General features: G+C 38.2%; 1 protein-coding gene across 1 annotated transcript in view; it reads right to left on the bottom strand.

Annotated features, from left to right (window-relative positions):
• Positions 1-2,842: 2,842 nt before the first annotated feature.
• LOC122530228 (putative carbonic anhydrase-like protein 1) overlaps positions 2,843-19,961 on the bottom strand; it is a 193,344-nt gene continuing 176,225 nt past the window's right edge. Inside the window, exons 3-4 of the mRNA XM_043657011.1 lie at positions 6,893-7,113; positions 2,843-2,941 (exon numbers count right to left, since the gene is read on the bottom strand). Of these exons, the coding sequence (XP_043512946.1) occupies positions 2,843-2,941; positions 6,893-7,113 (320 nt within the window). The remainder of the gene's footprint in view (positions 2,942-6,892; positions 7,114-19,961) is intronic.

The following is a 19,961-nucleotide window of genomic DNA, read 5'->3' as shown; positions in this document are numbered from 1 at the left end:
TCGGTGATTTTATCTCGCGTGGAAATGTGTCGATCATGATTAAAAAATACGGAATATATCAATAGTCTCTATGTTAATTGCGCCCGTTGTAACGGGAGACTATCGATGCACGTCGAATATATCGGAAAGTTGAATAAAATTAAAAATTCACGTTTCTCGAATATATATCTTTAATCTCGTTTCCTTTAACGGTCAATATTAATGTCAGTTGCATCAGTTCTTCAAGATACAAGCTTTGAGTTAATAAACAAAAATATATTTCCCTTCCTTTAATTATTTTCATTTCTCTCTTTTTTATATTTATATTTTCATATTATAACGGTCAGTAAATCTTCTCCAATTCAGCGAAAATCCATTTCAATCACTCCATCGAGGAAATCGATAATAGAAACCCTTGTGAAACATAAAGTAAAACTGAATAACCTAAATTCTTAACGAACAGAATGTATTCTTAACGAACAAATTGTACAGTCATTTGTAATCCAGCGATATTGACTTGAGAATTAAACCCGGATCTAAAGAAGGAAGCGAGATTATTTATCGATAACGGTCAGTTTAGCGAAACTGGCCTTTCAACGAAGAAATCGGTAATAGCGGTCTCTCCTAAATGTTCGCCGGCTCGTGTCGAAGTGTATCGACGTTTATTCCACGGTGGATACAAGCAGCTCTCGCCAAGCGATTTCCATAAAACAATTTCCGCAACTGCACTTTCGCAGTCCTACGAGAATTCTAGACGCAGAGTTCTCGTGTCGCGTTACGTCACGCGAATACGCGATAAAGCCACGCATTCGAGACCGGCAAGAAGTAACGTTGTCCGACAAAAAGTTATCGTTAATCGACCGACCTGGAATAAAAAAAGGACCTGCAATCCCCATTACTCGCGCGAATAGTTTATCTAACAGAGAGACACTTTCGAAGCTTGATAAATTCGAAAAATAGTAGAAGAATTATGGCTCCTCGCGGATTCGTTGGAAATTTATCGCGACGACGCGGATAGTTTTGTTTCGTTTTAATGAAAAATTATAGCAAATGTCACACTGGAGGGATTTCTGTATGCAAATGTAAATTTTACACGTAAATAAGTGTTTTTCTTTTTTCCAACTTGATGTATAAATGCAAAATGATTTATACTGATTCGGGCTGTTGCAATGGATCGCATAAAATTAATGATTCAGATACGGAACTCGGAATTTTTGTAAATAATTCTGGTATCGTGTGAAACGTGATCATTAATTTGCTTGATCAAAAGAGGTACACACATAATTAAAATTATAATAAAATAATAATTATAAAATTATACAATTAATTAATAATAATTGATAAATCAAATTTTAGAAAAGAAGAGTTCAAGACCAAGTAGAGTAGTCTTTCAATGGTCAGACAAGCGATTCCTTATTTATTGCTTGCAGCAAAAATCGCTATCTGATGAAGATTGTCGATTAATGATGTGAACTAATAAAAATTAAAAGGACAGAATCAGCTTTTAGTGGCCATACATACAACTCTCTATTCATAGTAACTACCACTATTCAAGATTTTCGACCGCAGATGCAAATTCGTAAGAAAAATTTAAAAAGTCAGATCACTCAAGTAGAATAGTCTTTCATTAGTCAGACATACAATTTATTATTCCCTGTTTGCAGAATTCATTCCGCAGTTTTAAGATTTTCTATATAAAGATATATATTTATATCTTTAGGATACAACATATAAATAACAAAAATGAATAGAGTACTCGATCAGCCAAGTAGAATAATCTCTTATTAATTCGACGTGCAACTCTTTATTGTCTGTGAAAACTTACGAAAACAATTTTACATCCTTGACATTTAACTAATACTTTCTTAACAAGCCAAAATCTCATTCTTCAAATAAATTGAAGACTTTGCTCCTTGAAAGAATTTGATTATTCAAACGTCATTACGTTGCAGGTTAAAAACCTCACTTCTTGAGAAAACCAATATCTGTTCGATCGTGTTTCAAGCGTGTCGACAGTGTCTACAATACAATCGTAAAACGATGTGTCGTCGAACCGTTAAACAAATTGCTTCGCCGTCTGAAAAGGAACGAGACAGTGGAGCTCGACCGTTCCAAGAATTCTCGCAAACTCCGGCTCGCATTTGAAAAGTGGAACTCCAATCTCTTCCTCGATGAATATTCACTTGACAAAAGCAAACACTCTCCCTTTTCCATTTCTTATTCTTCCTCCTTTTTCCGATCCTTTTGTTCCTTTCACTCTACACTTTTATTTTCCAACGAATTGACTTTTAGAAAATATTTCGAAGTTTGATTAAAATGTGAGAAGATCCGTATTGTTATATATATATTCGAACACCTGTCGTAGAAGTATATGTTACGTGTGTTATTTAACATTTAAATACTATTAATACGAGTATTGATGAACTTCTTCTTCTTCTTTTTTTATTTTTCTTTAATGTCGCATCGACAGCGAGATCATTAGCGACGACGGTGCCATTAGATATGTGTGTAGTAGTTTATGTTTTTGAGATATTTTAATACTCTTTGTACGTCATTTTGAGAAGTCAGGTTTATGTTTGCGTTGATTCCGTATTTCTGTCTTTGGATTTCTATGGTGTGGCATTCGTGCAGTATGTGGGTTATTGGATGGTTATTGCAATGAGTGCAGGTGGGTGGTGTAGTTTTTTCGAGTTTGTGTTCAGGTGTCAGCTTGGTATGACCGGTTCTTAGGCGTGAGATAATTATTCCTTCTTTCCTGTTGGTAAGGTTTGGTGTTTGCTAGTGAAAGTCTTGGATACTTTTGTGCTTTTAGTTATTTTCCATGTACTGTTCCATTCATTTTTTGCTACTTTTTCGCAGTGGATTATTTGGTCGTCGCAGCGGATTGGAAGATGATCGCGATTATTAATAAGTGAGGGAACTGTGGCTTCTTTTGCTGCTGCGTCGGCTTTTTCACTTCCTTCTATTCCTTGAGAGTATTGATGAACTATTTATTGTAATATAATCAATCACGTAGGTTTAATTTTATTATTTCTCTCACATATATTCACGTATATTCATAATGTTTCTACAATTGTTCGAATATTCCCGACAATAAAATCGCGCCTTTTTGCAGTCTCCGGTGTCCCCTCATTAATTACAGTTCGACGATTAATCAAGCGGCGGCTCGTCGCTGTTCGCAAGTCGCATCGGCGAGATTTACAATATTTACGTGACTCGTCACGGTGCGGCGACGCGCATCAATTTCACGGTGGAAAATGGGCCGCCCTCCCCGCGTAAATCGGCCGCCGCGTTAATTTCCACACGTGCAATCTACGCGCGGCGCGGCTGTTCGATAAAACCAGCCCGACGAGGCGAACAAAAAAGCGGAAGGGAGACGAGTGACGATGAAACCGATCCCCCATAACCCTTCCCCTGTTGTTGTCGTCGCATCTGTGAAATCAATGATCGCTCTTTTTTTTTTTTTTCCTCCTCCCCCTCCCCATCCATCTCGCAGTTACCACCAATTTTGGTCTATATACGGTCGGATGAAGTTTGTTTCGAAGAAATTGCCATTCGCTTGAAAGCGAATTTGGTTCGAAGCAGAATTATTTAAATCGCTACGATGAGAAAACAAGAGATTCTTGGAATCAACGTTACCGAGGTGAAATTTCGTTGCCGAGTCCGCCAGTTTCAAATTTTTGGTAGACGGGCCTTCGTGGAATTTCACGAAATATGTGTTTCGTATTCTAGAAAAATGAAGCCCAAGTGGAAATTGATATTTTGATTGTTTTGCTACTTTTATTACATTTATAAATTTATAGCGAATCATAATAATATTTGGAGACTAACGCACATTTGACTTGGAATTATATCCATTAATAAATCATTTATTATTATACTTTGAAATATGTTAAAAGATTGTAATTAATATTAAAGATTTTGTAATAGTTAATCTGGTGTAAATTGTGACGACGAGAAACGATTAATTTCTTGAAATTAATATTATCAGTGAAATTTTACGAGTCGGGAGTTTTAAATTATTGGTAGATTTTGAATTTTCGTGAAATTTTATGTTACTGATGTTTCAAGATATGTATTTCATATTTCAAAAAATGCAGCCCAAATTTTATTTTGATCGTTAAATATTATAAATATTATAAATTTTAAAAATTGAATTATACGCATTCACTGCATTTTTCCAATTGTCGTAAATATATAAAAACTCGCAGTCTAATTATTTAATCCAATCCTACAATCTAATCTACAATTTGTAAATTCGATATTGTTATTTAAGATAATAATTATTTAAGAAAGTTCAGGAATTTGAAAGAATCTCAAAACTCTGATCAATTCATATTACTTTAGGGATAAAATCTTTTGTCAAGATACGATTTTTGACGATGGAGTAATTGTTTCAAAATGAAATAAATAACAAATAACAAATATTAGAAATTCTGGATCCTCGGTGAACCAGTGGTAATATGTGACCGTTTTAGTGATCAAGCGAGTTCGAGATGGAGATGAACATCTTTTCGGTGAATCTCAGCGTGGCTTGCGGTTAGATAAATTGAGTAATAAGGGGTTCGAGAGAAGTTCCACCTGGAATTCGAAGCCAGAATCTCCCTGCCAGACTATTCCTCGATGCTCTCCTTTTACGTAATTGAACCAATGAAATTGATAACGTATGTGCTTGATATTTCGAAACGTTCATAGCAATGAAAATTTAATTTTTAAGAAAGTCAGCTTGAAATTCCAAAGAATTTCATCCGAGAAGAGCTCGAACAAACTAATCATCGACTGACGAAACTATCTGAATTTAAAGTTATTCTAAAGCAAAAATTCAACGCAGAATCGCAATTTCTTGTAAAAAGCACATTATCGAACGAAAACACATTGGCTTAAAATTACGTTCATTTACGGAGGAAATTGGTCAAAGAAAATTCAACGTTATATAGCGTTAAAATTAAAATTATTTCATTCGCGAATTAAAATTAATCGAAAGGCCTAATTGAACGCCTGTGAAATAAACATTGATTCGAATAATTTAACAGAGAGATTAAGAAGTGAACGGAGAAAGTGTCGAATTATTCGAATCAATGATTTTATAATATCTCAAGGGCGATAAACGTTCAACCGATCGCGGTTTATTATTTTTCATGGTATAAGTGAACGAGTAAGACGATCGTTAAACAGGCAGATAGGTAATTAATGGATTTATTATCGAACTAACGAACTCTCCGCGGCCGGTGAAAAATGGATAGGAAGGAGAAGTGGAGAACGGTCCAGGGTGAATTCGAAATCCATTACTAGCCGGCGACAGCTCTGGGAATAGCCGCGGCGTAGCTACTCACGTTCAACTGAATGCGTCTACCTGTGATACCGGTTTACCCAGTCAAATAAATCATCCGAAAAATGTTAATTTTCACTTGAATCTATCTCACGTGTCTGCAACGCGCGCCGGATCAATCGCACTCTCGTTGCGTTCTATTTCCAAACTTTACGTTTTCCGGTTTCTAAACTTCGATCGAAAGGGACGCCATGTTCTTTCCCCTTTTCATTCAGTTATTTTTCAAATATCGCAGGATAGAACGAGTTATTTGCAAATCTTTTGAATGTCACCGAATGAAACAGGAATGGAGAGATAGGATGGAGTTGCATTGAGTATCTTTTAAAAGCGTCGATACTTATTTTATGGTGTATATATATTATATATTACCTTATCCTTATTATAAATAATATTAAATTATTATATGTTATATATATTATATATATTATATATTACATATATTATATTATATATATTATATATATTATATATTACCTTATCCTTATTATAAATAATATTAAATTATTATATGTTTTATATATATTATATATATTATATTATATATATTATATATATTATATATATTATATTATATATATTATATATATTATATATTACATATATTATATATATTATATATTATATACAATACCGTTCAATCTGTTTTCGTAATTTTGTTCACTTGGTTATTAGTTATCGTCCCTCTTTCATATTTCTGACGATTTGTATTTAAATCTCTTTGCGTTTCAGTGCTTAATTGCTTCCCAGCGTGATTTAACCGATATGTTTTTAAAGCATATTAATTAATAAATATTTAAAAAAAATCCTTTGGGGGAGGGGGAGGGGGCTTAACAATCAATGCCGTGAAATTTATTCTCATTTCATATTCGTGATCCGCAAATGGGAACTGTGGCAGCTGATAATATTTTGATTTTATTTCTGTACCATTATTATTCATTGCTGCTTTTTATTTTTTGTTTTTTTTCATCATTATTGTTTTTTATTGCTCTTGTATCCATCAATTACATTCTTCCTTCTCTCACCTCCCTCCTTGAAATGTTGGCGCAGTTAATACGTTCGTTTTTTTTTAAACTTATGTAATCGTACTGTACTCCATTCTGCGCATTAAATTTACCTTCATTAAATTGAATAAAAAAAAAATTGTTTTTTTACAATATTCAGAAATGGAAATGGAAATCTGATTAATTAGACTGCGAAATTTTTACGTATTCTCGTAATTTTTACGAACGCGGATAATTGAATTGTTTCAAGCATTTTCTTTCCCTAAAGCGAACGATCAGGCATCAGATCGCACAATGAATATGCATTTTAAGTTACACGTACATTAGAAAATGAAAATGGCAATTACTTTCTCGCCAGCCGAATAATTTGAAGAATAATTTATATTTTAAATTCAACGATACTGAAAATGAATCGAACCACTACGATCCAAACTTTTGCAAACGACACATATCGTATAAATCAGAAGTTGCTAAAATAAACCAATCGCCGCGAAGGGTTTTCCATCCTTCTTGAGAAACGAGAGTATGACAATCGAAACTTGTGTCACGGGTGTCTCCTTTATCCCTGAATACACCGGCTTACTCGAAAGTTAAAGTGCCGCGACGAGGAATAGAAAGAAGAGAGGAGGAAAAAGAAACAGACGTTGAGGAACACTGGATAAATTACCTTGTGTTTGTCGACCACCACCGGTCTCAAGTGGCGGTCGAAGAGAAGCTTGTCAGGCTCGATGTTGATAGGGCTCTGTCTCCTTCCTTTGCTGCACAGAGACCACTGGGGATTTATAAGACCCCAAAACGAAGGTCCTGCAAACAAAATGAAAATGGTACACGTTAACGATTCACCCCAATTTTCCTCTCAAGGCTTGATATCTCTCTCGCCCCGTCTTTAACGAGCGCTGTTCACTCTCGTTTCTCTCTGTTCTATCTTGAAATTACTTCTCTCGAATTGCCAGATTTCAGAAATATCGGCGCGTGTTATTTTATCAAATATACCGCTGTTATTTGAGAAACGCTGCAACTGGCCGTGTTACGATGTAGACGCGACAGAGAGGTACGATGTAAATTTCGCTTCGCTTCGTTTACGTTCGTTTAAAATTCAAAAAAAAAAATCTCTCCTCGATGTGCAAATCATCCCAGGTGAAATAATAGTTTGGAACGATTTTCGATCGTTGAATAATAATGTTATTTCAGATGTGTTATTACTCGTCTGCAGGAACGAATTTCTTGAAATTATTCATTTTTATGATGGTACGTATTAATGATTAATTAACTTAATAAATAATATTTAGTATATAATTTTAGATACATTAAATAATAGAAAAGTCCATCTTAAAATTGACTCGCTTGTATAATGAACATCCTTCCTGTACAAGGGATTTGTTAATCACGAAATTAAAATCGATTGCATTTCAGATCACTCGTCCTCCAAGCTCTCTAAATATATAATACCACGCGTTAAAAATTAAGAGATCCATAATTAAGTCTCTCGGAAGCTAAAAAAGTAAATTGAAATAACGGAATAACTTTTAGTACTTTTCTTCGTCTTTCTTCTTCAAATAAAATTTACTCCATCGACCGTAAAGTATATTCTCAAAAGTGAAACCTGTAATTGTCCTGTTCACGAGGGTGACAATCAAACGTCCAACCCTCCAAAAAAAAAAAAAAAAAAAGAAAAAGGATCAGGAAACATCTTTAGTAAACTCGCAACCACGGTCATCAACCCGTTATCAGCTGACGTTGAAACTGTCGTTTCGGGTATCGGTGGCACGTGGGTGCGAAACAATTCCCCCCCCCCCCCCCCGGCGGTTTCCAATTTCTCTCCCGCCGCTGGAAGTTTCGACGAAGTTCAATACGCGGGTCGAAAAACCGCGACAGTGGCCATCCCAGGCGGGGTGTCGCGAGTCGTCGTCGCCGCGTCTTGTCGTCTGTCAGCCCGTTTGAAAATTTGAAATTTTTATAATTTCAACTTTTCCGGCTGGCCTGCGCCGGCGTGGCCTTCCTCCGCGCCACGCCGGAACCTCGCCCGCTCCCGTCAACTTTTATTCGGTAAAAGGGCTTTCGAACTCGTTTCGTCGGCCGACGCGAGCCAACAGGGAGCTCAACCCTCCCCACATCCCTTCTCTTCTCCTTCCCTGCGTCTTTCGCCTGTTTCCGCTTTCCCAGGCATTTCCCACCGTCTCCTCTGAGAAATTTAACTTCCGTTTCGCCCGAACTGCGAAATCGTGTATCGATGCGAGAATTGGTTCGAATTAACCGGTCTTTTAACCCGCGAATTTATCGTAAGATGGTGCGTTCGTGGTGACGCATATGATTTCGTCACAGACAGGGTATAGAAAACACCGGCATAGTGAAAAATCACTGGTTTTTTTAGCGGATTCTACGTTCAAGCAACGACGAGAGTTGGAGAGCCAGTGAATGATTTTTTAGACCCATTACAGTGTCAAACTTTCAATACCGAAACGTGAAACTAGTCGAACTGATCGAAATCATACAACTCGTCTGTGATTTCGTTTCTCAATCGATAACTGCGAGTTTGATCGTGATTTTTTTCAATAACGATGGCAGGTGGTGGATTTGTACTTCGTACTTCGTCGTGGAAATAAGCGGCTTCTCTCTCGTACGAGTGGAAAAATACGAGCGCAACGTCAATGTCACGCCATGCGTGAAAGTACGTATTATAAAATGCACGTACATGTCGAGATAATACTCGGTTTTGCACAGTATTACCTCAATGTACAGTGTAGGTCATTGTATCCACATAGATGGATGTTCAACGTTATATCCGCGGCAGTAGCTCGAAATGACGTGACGTAGGAGGAATGAGCTGCAGTTGAAATGGTTGAACATTTTTTTTTAAATTAAATAATAAAATTAGGTGAAATATTTTTGAACCGCGAGAATGAGAAACGAGGAGAGTTTTACTCTTCGGGAAGCAGCACGGTTGTTGTACTGAGGTTTAAACTTTTCTTTGTTTCTTTCGTGAAACATTCGGTGAATAGACGCTATAAAATTTGTTCGTTATTAAAATAACGTTAAGAAGTTTGGTTCACAATCGTAAAAAATTTTAGCTATCATAAAAGTCGTAACATTCTGTGATAATTGTTCTGATAAAACCGCATTTATGTTATTTAACAATGTTCGTCGATATCTTTGCAATTGTAAGCAAATTATTATTATTTAATATTATTTATTAATATTATTATTTATTAATATTATTGTATACTATTATATAATTTATATAATAAATTATTTAATATTACTGTAACATAAACAATAATTTGGAGTAAAATATTTCTTTTTCAAACTAATTTTGACCATTAAAAAATATTATGCGGCTCACTTGGTAATGTAAATTTCATCCATACGCTCGTTGAAATAATACTTTCGAAGTTAAATTTATTGCTTTGTACTGCAACGCATTATGTCTTAAACTCTACACACTCTTTCTTGACAATTATCGTTTCTGCGCCATTATAAAAATTGTAAAAACATACTTCCAGAAGCGAAACTATCAATAGCGCGGCGAAAGTAAACGCTGGAAGCAATTCAACACGTTCTCGGCACGGCACGCGTTGCATTGTTAAATTATTTTAAATCGATATGAACGACATCGAGCATCTCGTGAGTATTCGATCCGAAGCAGCACTGGCGGCTGTTGAAAGTATCACGCGCCTTTCCGTTTAAAGCACGATACAATTCCGTCGCGTTCTCCGTCTTCCATGGCACTGACGTCTATGATATTAACGATCCAACGCGTCGTAGGGGTAAGTAATAAATTATTGCTCGTATAAACAACTCGTATAACCGACGCGCCAGGCACGTCAGCACGGAAATTTGCCACCGTGACGGCACGCGACGTTGCACACAAAGAAACTCTCGTACAACGATCCATACACGCCCGCGCGGTTTTCCAGCAAAGTGTTCCGTGATACTTTCTCATCTTCATTTAATGCATAATAATTCAGAATATTCGCCGCGACGTTGTTGGCCGATCCGTCGTGAAAATTTCACCCCTGAACAAACGTCCCTTGGATGATCTGCAATAGTAATTAACAACGAGGAGGCGATATTGCAATAAAATATTCGCCACATAAGTACGCGATAATGTTGAGAAATATATCGCGACTTGGACTTCAAATTTCTATTGTACTTGTGAAATTCGTACTGCGTTTTATTTCTAAAAATTTCTAAAATTTTTACTTTTGAGGTTCTTGTTAAATTCTTCTTTCATCTCCTTGAAAGTCTTTTTTTTTTCTTTTATTGTGAATCTGAATTTTAATAGATAACGACGGACAAAGGAATGTTCAAGCAGAAGGAATATGCAAACATGAATAAATTAATACACACTGTGGCTAAAATTTAAATTTCGGATACACATTCTGTGTATGGATCTTCTAATATGAATAGTGATTTTCTTATCTAGAACATTTTAGCTTATTGTCTAGGAAATGAACATATCTGCTGCTGTATAGTCGAGAAATATATAGAAATTAACTATACTATTATAATAGAATTATTATTATTAACTATACTATTATAATAGAATTCTATACTATTATTATAGAAATTAACAATAGGCACAAAATACATATATGTAGAGTAAACGTGTACCCAAGTTTTCGACTACTTACTTTTATACTTCAGAAATATACAGAAATTAACATTTGGCAATATATGAATATTGAAATATCAATAGGTATAAAATACAAATATTTTTCTGTAAAAGAGAGCTGATCCAAATTTTTGGCTAATACTATATACTTTAAAGTATATACAGATTACTATGTCCCTTTCTTTCGTCTGAGAATCATTTTCAAGCACAGTCACTTAGTTAATTTCCCCATTAACAGACACTAACCACGTCCGTCTCTCTAAATTCTAAAAGTCTACTCAACACCAACCGAATCCTACGCGTTAAAAGAAACAACGTTTCTAGGAACGATTCGCCAATGATCGTCGGACGCAACCTTTCACGGACGATTCTTTTTATGTGTCAACGATGAAAGGGAGGGAGTGGATAGCGCTGTAATGATAGCGAGGCACGCGAGTGCAATTAAAAATTACGGGGTCAATGCCGATGCACACAGAGCATTGCGTTTCTCGCGGCAACGCGATTGTTTAGATCGTGTGTTCTCGCCTTTATCGTCGCCATATCGACGCAATTAACCCCGTTTGTCCCTCGATTCTCACCCTCTCCTCGCGCGAAATCGGATTTCCCTTCGCTCCCCTTTCAGCAGGGTTGACGCACAGAAAAAGCGAGGAATGAAATAAAAGGGTATTAGCTGGTATTTTTTTCTTTTTTTTTCTTTTTCTGTTTTGTTTTTCGAGTTTATCTGCACTCGTTGGAAATATTTTTGGGGGGAAGGAGCGCGCCGCCCGTAAATTTCGCGAGTGATAACAAACGACTCGTTGAACGTGTTGCCGCGCGTTATAGTTTGTCGGAAGGGAAATGTGCGTTTAACGATTTTGTCGACGGGGTGCTTGTAAATGCTCGCCGTTTCGACGATCTCGCGCAACCCTCTTTTTTTCTCTTCTTCTTTCTTTTTTTTTCAATCGTTACTCGCAGAAATAGGAGTTCAATTTAACACCGGTGTTCCTTGACGCGTCAGCATCTTCAAAGCTAAACTGGATTTTCATACGCTCGTGTCAAGTGTCGTCATCGTTGTTGAATCCTTTTATCTTTGAAGCACGATCTGAACTTAGGACGAACAACTGATTCAGCGACGATAATAATGATTAACATTAATCACTTAAAAATCAAACTGATCAACTGTGTCTGCTTTATTCTCATTTTTCTATTTTTTTTTTTTTTTTCTCATGCCAATAGAATAGCTATTAGGACAAAAGTTGAAGTATTGCAGGGATATTGGAAAGTAACGTTATGTTTCCTTACGTCCAAAATCTCTTTTCGAAATATTCACAGATTTACTCTTGGGACAGTGCTTTCAAATTTCTATTCAACTAAGTCGTGCATTTTCCTTTTTTTAAAACAGACTCGAGCAATCAGCCATCAGATTGTACAATGAATTTGCGTTTTAAAATGAAGTTGGTTGCATTTTAAAACACACATACATGTCCATCTATTTGAAAAAAAATAAATTAAAAAAGCGCAATTACTTTTTGACCACAGCAATAGTTTTAGCACACCTCTCTCTCTCTCTCTCTCTCTCTCTCTCTCTCTCTATGCGAGAGAGGCGAAACACGTACGGCCAAACACGTTTATTTCGGCGTTAAAACAAATGTAAATCACCAAACACCATCGGGCAACCAACCCGTATGGTTTATTAGAGATGCAGGTCCAGATGGAAAATATGTAGAACGAAATATTAATTCGTTTCGTGCTCCAATTCTTCGTACCTACGTGGTCGCCATTAAAATGTAAAATCATTATGAGCCAGAGCGATGAAACAGCGGGCCAGAGACGGGAGATCTCTCCACAATGTACATATTCATAGGTAAGTAAACAGATATACGAAACGTAACGCATCGCGCGATAGAACAGCCAAGTAATTTGCAATAGGTATGTTGATCCTGTTTTACGGGCTGGTCTCAAATTCTCTCCGGTATTTGGCGAAGTTTCACCGTTCACTCAGTTCACTGTGTGTGCCTGGTAAACCAGAGCTTCGATCAAGGAAATTCCTCTTTTTTTTTCTCTTTTTTTTACGATCGCCCGGAGAGTAACCAGTTTTCTTCGAAATTATGCTTTATTACGCGATAAAAATGAAGCAAACGATACGATGCTCGCCGGTGTCTGACACCGCAGACAGTATCTGTTTTGCGTTTACGCGGAATACGTTGTCTCGAGATTAAATTTTGCTGGGATATTTTGCGCAAAGACGAGAAAGCGTGAGTAAAAAAAAAAAAGAAAAAGAGAAAAAATATTGAGAAACTTTTTTGAAGTTTTATTGAAAAGTTACGTGCAAAGTCCGTGGCTTTTAAATTTTTAAACATTTTTTTAAATATCCAATGCCACATTATTCGATTTCACCCGGTCTAGATAATTGTTTCGTTGGTTCACAGATACTTTTACACTGTCTCGATTTTCAAAAAAATTCGCAGAATGTTCGGTGAAAATTATATTCCGTGTAATCGTAACTCTATCAGACAATATAACACCTCGATGTATCCTCTGTATCCTGCATTTAATCAAGCTCCTCTTCGCAACATCACCAACGCGAAATAAAATTACGAAAATCAGTAATTAAACAGAATCACAATCAACTTTAAACATCAACGCCAAACACCGCCAAACTCCTCCCTCCAAAATGAACAAACAAAAAGAAAGAAAAAAAAATGATACACCTACCGTCTTCGACTTTGATCGATCCAAATCCCTAAATCGACCCTAATTATCAATAATCGCGTCGATAATTACCTCGAGAGACAGTAATACTCCGACTCGACCGCGGTGCATAAAACCGTGCTGAAAATACCGGGCCGGTTTGGTGGCTGGTTGACGCGGTCCGCCAGCACCCGCCCCAGGATTTATAGTATCTCGCTTGAACGTATCGCGTCCAGGCGTCGGCTATTTGTCAAGCGACGCAACATTAACCCGATATTTATAACGTCGCTCAGCCCCCTCCCCCGCTCGCCCGGTGGAATTTCATTTTCCAACAGCCAGCCACCAAGCCTCGCCCCTTAACCAACGATATAATTGCATAATTAGCGGCCTGACGGATCCAGCCAGTCTCTCCGTCTCCGTTTTCACGGAAAGCTACGATCCAGGGTGGAGGGGAGTGGATGGACGCGATAGGGTGGGTGGGGGTGGGGAGGGGGAGGGGGAGAGGGGGAGAGCTGGAAGGTTGGCCAGCTTGGTCGGCGAGCGCCTCGGAGTTAATGGAATAACGGTAGCCAGATGGAATGATTACTTTCTTATCACCTGGAGGCAGGTAGACTATTATGGCATTCATCAGCTACCTGGAGGAAGCGGCCGCTAAGAGGGTGGAGACGGTTGGTTGCAAAGGGGGCTGCTCGAGGAAAGGTGGGGAACCTAGAGAGCGGCGTCGGAGCGAGGTAAGGTAAGAGGCGGTAGATAACAGGAGAAAGGGTGATAACTGGAGAGCCTTACTCCACTGTGGTGTACAACCAGTTACGAGACTGCTCTCTCGCTCTCATCCTCTTTCTCTCTCTCTCTCTCTCTCTCTCTCTCTCTCTCTCATGGAGGGAGGTGTAACAACCCCATTATTGAAACTTCAAGCGCGGAGCAATCATTCTGCAATTAGCAAAAGTGATTAAGTGTAGAAGCTAACACAGCCTCGTGGAGCTCTCTGCCTCGCGTTCGTCCCCCCTCTTCCAACCCTACGTCGTCCTCCATCCCTGCCGCACTCGGATTCACGCTCGTCTTCCTTGCACGCTGTTACTTGCTCGCTAACCTTCCTCGTCCCACCGTTTCCACCTTCGAGAGCGTTCATCTACACCCCTGTCTGCACTACGAGAAGGAACACGCAGCTCCCACCACCCTGCCTCCGTCGCGGTCGCTGTTGATCCCCTTTGCCGACTGAATTTCACCCTCGCTCTGTTTCAGTGACACCTGTTTTAATTATTCACCTGTCCTCCTTGCCAGAACGAGGAGGAGGAGGAGGAGGAGGAGGAGGAGGAGGAGGTTCGCCTAATAATTCGTAACGGAGCGGACAAGGCTAAGTGGATACACATTCTCGGCGTGGTTCTTGTTAACCGACGTAATTGCAGGTTAGTCGCGAATAGCTGCGAATAGTTTGTCGGGGATCTTTCTTTCGTTTTTCTACCTCGTCGTTCCCTGCTGACGAGAGAGAAAGAGAGAGAGAGGGGGAGAGAGAGAAGGGTGGAGGTTCGTTCCGTGCTGGATTCGCGTCTTAGACTGTCCGTCAGTCAGCGGAGATTAAATACAGAGGCAACGAGGAGGCTCCGTCAGATTCCACTCGATAAGGAGGACCCGATTTCGCTGGATGGAATTAATCAAGGACGGATTAGCCCCGCCGGGGCTCCTCGATAAAAACAATTAATTGGCGGATGGAACGGCTTGAAAATTGCCACGGGGAGTTGTTCTTACTTGGATCGATCGGCGGGAAAGAAGGATCGTAAGGTTTTCACGAGGATTCTGAGGTTTCTGTTGCTGAAAGATTGATTTATTTCTGACGATCGAGAGAAGCTTGTTTTCGGAGTTCCTTTTTTTTTTTTTTTCTTTTTTACCCGAGTTGGGAATTTAAAGCGGTCTCATTGGTTTCTTCAGTCAAATGAATTTTCTATTGTGCATTTAATGAATCGAGATGAAGTTGAAGGTGGCCAATAACTGTGCTTCTTTTTCTTTAGAAAATGTTTCAAAATAACGCGAAAACTAATATTAAAGTGTTATTAAATATACATAAATGTTGTAAAAAATATAAATATTTTAAAAAAGTATATTTGTTCTTAAAGAGACAATTATATTTTAAATAAATTAGAACGAAGAATAAAGATATTTTGTCTCCAGATGAGAAAAATGTTAATAGTGTTTTGATTCTTTTATAATAGAGGGTGAAGCGTATGATTGAATTTATCATGATCGTACAGATACCTCGAAGAGATCAAGCAGTATGTCAGACGCGTGTCTCTCGAGAATGCCAACGGTCGGAGAATTTGAACAATATATCCATTTCGAAGATTTCCTAACCACCTCTGCAGGCATTTTCTCTTCATAAATCTTCGCTACCTCGCTTAAAGCATTGCCCCGGCCACAATGAAATGTCAATCCTTGGCCAACAGAGGCATTCCACGGACCGACCAATGAAATTCTTCCATTCACTGATCGCGTGACGACTAAAGTTCAAGCAGAAATCAAGGTTGAAGGCAGGGATTAACTTCGAGTGTTATATTGTGCTATCTTTTATTTATCGGAGAGCGTGATTAAACCAATAACGACGAAAAATTGACTATCATTGATATAATAGTCTATGATCGAGCTCAAGATATGTATATATATATATCTTTTTTTAATATTGTACACCTCTCAAAGATAATTTAAAATATAACAGACTAACAGCTATCAAGAAATTAATGTTTCTCTTTCATTCGAGATATTTGCCACACCGTTTAAAGTGCAAGGTAATCTTACGAAAGAATTCACGTCCTTATCCTGATCAGACGGATCACTTTCCAAAAGAATTTTAATCCCCTCAAGTTGCCGATGAATAATGAAAGGAAAGCACGGATGTATCGGTATGTCGTGGCTGTAATTCAACGTTTCCTTCACCCCCTCGCGGCTTCATATCGTGCGCTTAGAAAATTGCCCGCAAATTGCATACAATTATCAAGGCCTATCAGCTGCCTACCAAACGTAGCCGCAATTCAGAAAATCAACGAAAGACCAAAAGGATTCCGAGAAAACGCTAATCACCGGCCGTTCAAGGTGGCAAGGAAACTTTTCAACCTCGAATGCAATTACCACCACGATCCTCCCGAGTTAGGGGCACGTCGGTTCCACGAAACTGTCTCCAATTTCGTTTCGCGGTAAAAATACCCCAAAACGTTTGTCGAGATCGATTGGCAACTCTGAACAACAATTGTTCCCGTTGGCTTGAAATTTTTCTTTTTTTTTTCTCTTATCACTTCGTAGAATCGCTCAACAAACTTGAACAAACTTGGAACGACGTTTAGAAACTCTGCTATTATTCCGATTGCTACGTAGAAGCTCTAACTGTACCGCGTTGAGAATTTCTACAACTTTGAAGAGAAGAAAGAGATAACTTAACTATGAAGGTGAATGGTAGTCTGATTAACTCTTTTTCATTTATTATTATACATAATTTACTGTATCATATATTTATTTATCACATTACACAAATTCGACTTTGTTCATTGCATATTCGTTATATTTTTCGATGAAAATTTCAGCGAATCTTCTTCTTATTATAATTTGTTAAATTACATTTTTCTTGCTGCAATCTGTTAAATTTTTACATGCTTTTTTAATTTAGTTGCCTCGGGCGATTTCTTAATTCAAATTTAGGTTTATCGATGAACTGTAGGTACAAAAACCAACATACAATTTTTAATTCTACAGTGTCAACATAAATATAATTACTGCCCCATAAAATCTAACAATGAGTCAATTACCACATTCTATCTCAGAGTGGTAAGTATACCGACTTCAATAATCTAATCCTACATAAAAATCCAGTCAAGTAATAATTATCAGTCAGATATTGAAGAGAGACAAAAAAACACTACTCTCTAGCAAACAAAACAACAATTATCCTCGCCGCAGTCCTAACCTGCCATTCAAACTATAAGAACCACACTCTAAGCCAATATTTTCATCCCTCGATCCGTGTCCCCTTCTTCAACCGAGCAGTTCGACCACCGTGACTCGGATCAGCCTATAAACACCCCCATCCATCAACCCTGTCACTCTCGAAGCCTGGAAAGCTCACGATGAGTCGCGATATCTCGCTTCGAGAAGTTGCACGAGTGCCGGCAAAAAAAAAAAAAAAAAGAGAGAAGAAAAGAAAAAATAAGAAGTAAAAAAAAGAAAAAAGAAGGCATCGCGGGGATCCGTCCATAGAAAAAGCCTAATTACGGAACGTTGAGGATTAAAGGACGAGAAGCCTTCATTAGCGGCTTGTGGATTTTCCATCTTTTAAAAAAAAAGAAAACCAACCCCCTCGCCCTCTTCTCCATCCCTCTACGCGCGTGCATACGGGAGACACGTTCGAGACGGCTACTCGGAAAGGATAGTTGATTGGACGAAATGTATTCATGTATGCATATGAATTCAGAGGTCGTGGGGGAGGAGGAGGGGTCAGAGGGGGAGAGGGTGAGGCGAAGACGGAGACGTCGCGACGCCTCGATGTCTGCTGCGGGCTAAAAGCTGGCTGCTTGAAAAACATCTTAATTGGACTTGGCGCGCTGTCGCGATGCCAATGGGCCTCTCTCTCTCTCTCTCTCTCTCTCTCTCTCTCTTTCTCTTTCTCTCTCCTTCATCCTTCGCAGCCGTCTTCGACGACGCTGTATCTCTCCCTACGTCATCCTCCTTCCTTTCTTCACTACATCTAGCCTTCTTCAGCGTTTTGGAATCGAGATTGCCCGATGGAGCCAGACGACTGGAGACGCTTCGTTTCCACGCCGGGATCGACGCGAATGTAAAATGAGAGAACCTCTTTTCGCCGCGTAAGAGGATCTTGTTACGAGTGAGGACTTCTTGAAGAGTTCTCTTCTTTCTGCTTTTTCCTTTCTTTCTTTCTTTCTTTCTTTTTTTCCTTCCTCGTTCGTTTGAGCTGAATTGTGCTTGGAACATGAGGTGCAATAATTGACGAGTTGAACGCGTTGTCCACGAACATAATTATTACTAGGAGTGTGCGAGAACCCGAAATATTTTCGAGACCGGGAAGGATACCCGAAAATTTCGAAATTCTCAAATTTATCGGGATTCTCGAAAGAGTTGGGATTTAGGGAAGGACTGGGAACAAGCTTAAATAATTCCTTAAAGACCACACTTTCAACTATACCGAAAAGTCGCAGATCTAGAACCATCATTCGAGCAATTCCTTCTGTTATATCTTTTGGTTTAACAATGTTTCGCGTATCATTTTGTACATGCGACAAATTTGATATCGATTCAGTTTCTTTTCTGGTACATATACTTATGTTTGGATGCATATGCTTCAAATGGCGTAATAAACCAGTAGTATTTACATACCTAGTTTTAAATTCATGGTGACCATGCGTGCATCCCGCCTTTGTATCGTCTTTTTCTTGAAAATGTTCCCAAACAGAGCTTCTCTTTACCCTCTTCCTTTGCACGATATTCTTCTGCACTACTTCCTGCTACCACAACTTTACTCTCACTATCACTCGACATTGTTTTTAAAGATTTTTAATCTTTATTAAATTCACACAGATTTTGAAATATACGTCTGACCTCCCCGAGTTTCTCCGCGATACTGCTCAACAGCGTACATAATGTCCAAGTCCTAAGCACGCAGTCACACGTTCGTTTACATGATTACGATTCTTAGAATCCGTGTTTCCAATAACTTCACTGACAGAAGATATTGAACTGTGTATTTACATATTTCGTAGGCTGCTATATAGCACTGCAGAATAGTTCGAGAAACGATAGCCAGATCCCCTAATTATTACTTTCTTTACGTAATTATTTAGCAAGTTTTAGGAAGAATTAACATTGTTAGAATCACTTTCGATTTTTACAGTTTCGGAACTTTAGAGGCTCGACCAATTTGTAATTTGTAATTTGTTATAAAAGTTCTGCTGGAAGATATTTGTCAATCTTTCAATAAATTTTTTATCGCACTTTGGTTACTTCTCACACTGCTCACGCGTCTCTGTGTACTTTCTTAAATTTCGAAAACAAATTGAAAACAAGACATTAAATTCTTTACAAGTGTGAAGCATCATTTTGTAAGTCGTAATTTAAATTCTCATTCCATGTTTCAAACAGTTATACGATTATCATAAATGTTCAATACATTCGAGCACCATCATTGTGTTGTGAATCTGAACCGAAGGTGGGAAATCTTCAACGCGATCTTTCTACTTAATTTCAGCGGAAACGATGGACGACCACGTATCAGGTGTTAAAGTTGATATTCCGTTTTATGAACAAGGAACGCGTTCGAGGAATCAAATGATAAAGTAATCACTCAGCTATATAAAGAATATTTCTCGAGAGAGTCAGG

This window comes from Frieseomelitta varia, unplaced genomic scaffold (genome assembly GCF_011392965.1).
Source record: "Frieseomelitta varia isolate USP_RPSP 00005682 unplaced genomic scaffold, Fvar_1.2 scaffold_332, whole genome shotgun sequence".
NCBI classification, from domain to species: domain Eukaryota; kingdom Metazoa; phylum Arthropoda; class Insecta; order Hymenoptera; family Apidae; genus Frieseomelitta; species Frieseomelitta varia.
Note: the sequence above shows the minus strand (reverse complement) of the source record. Positions and strands in the feature narration are given on the sequence as shown.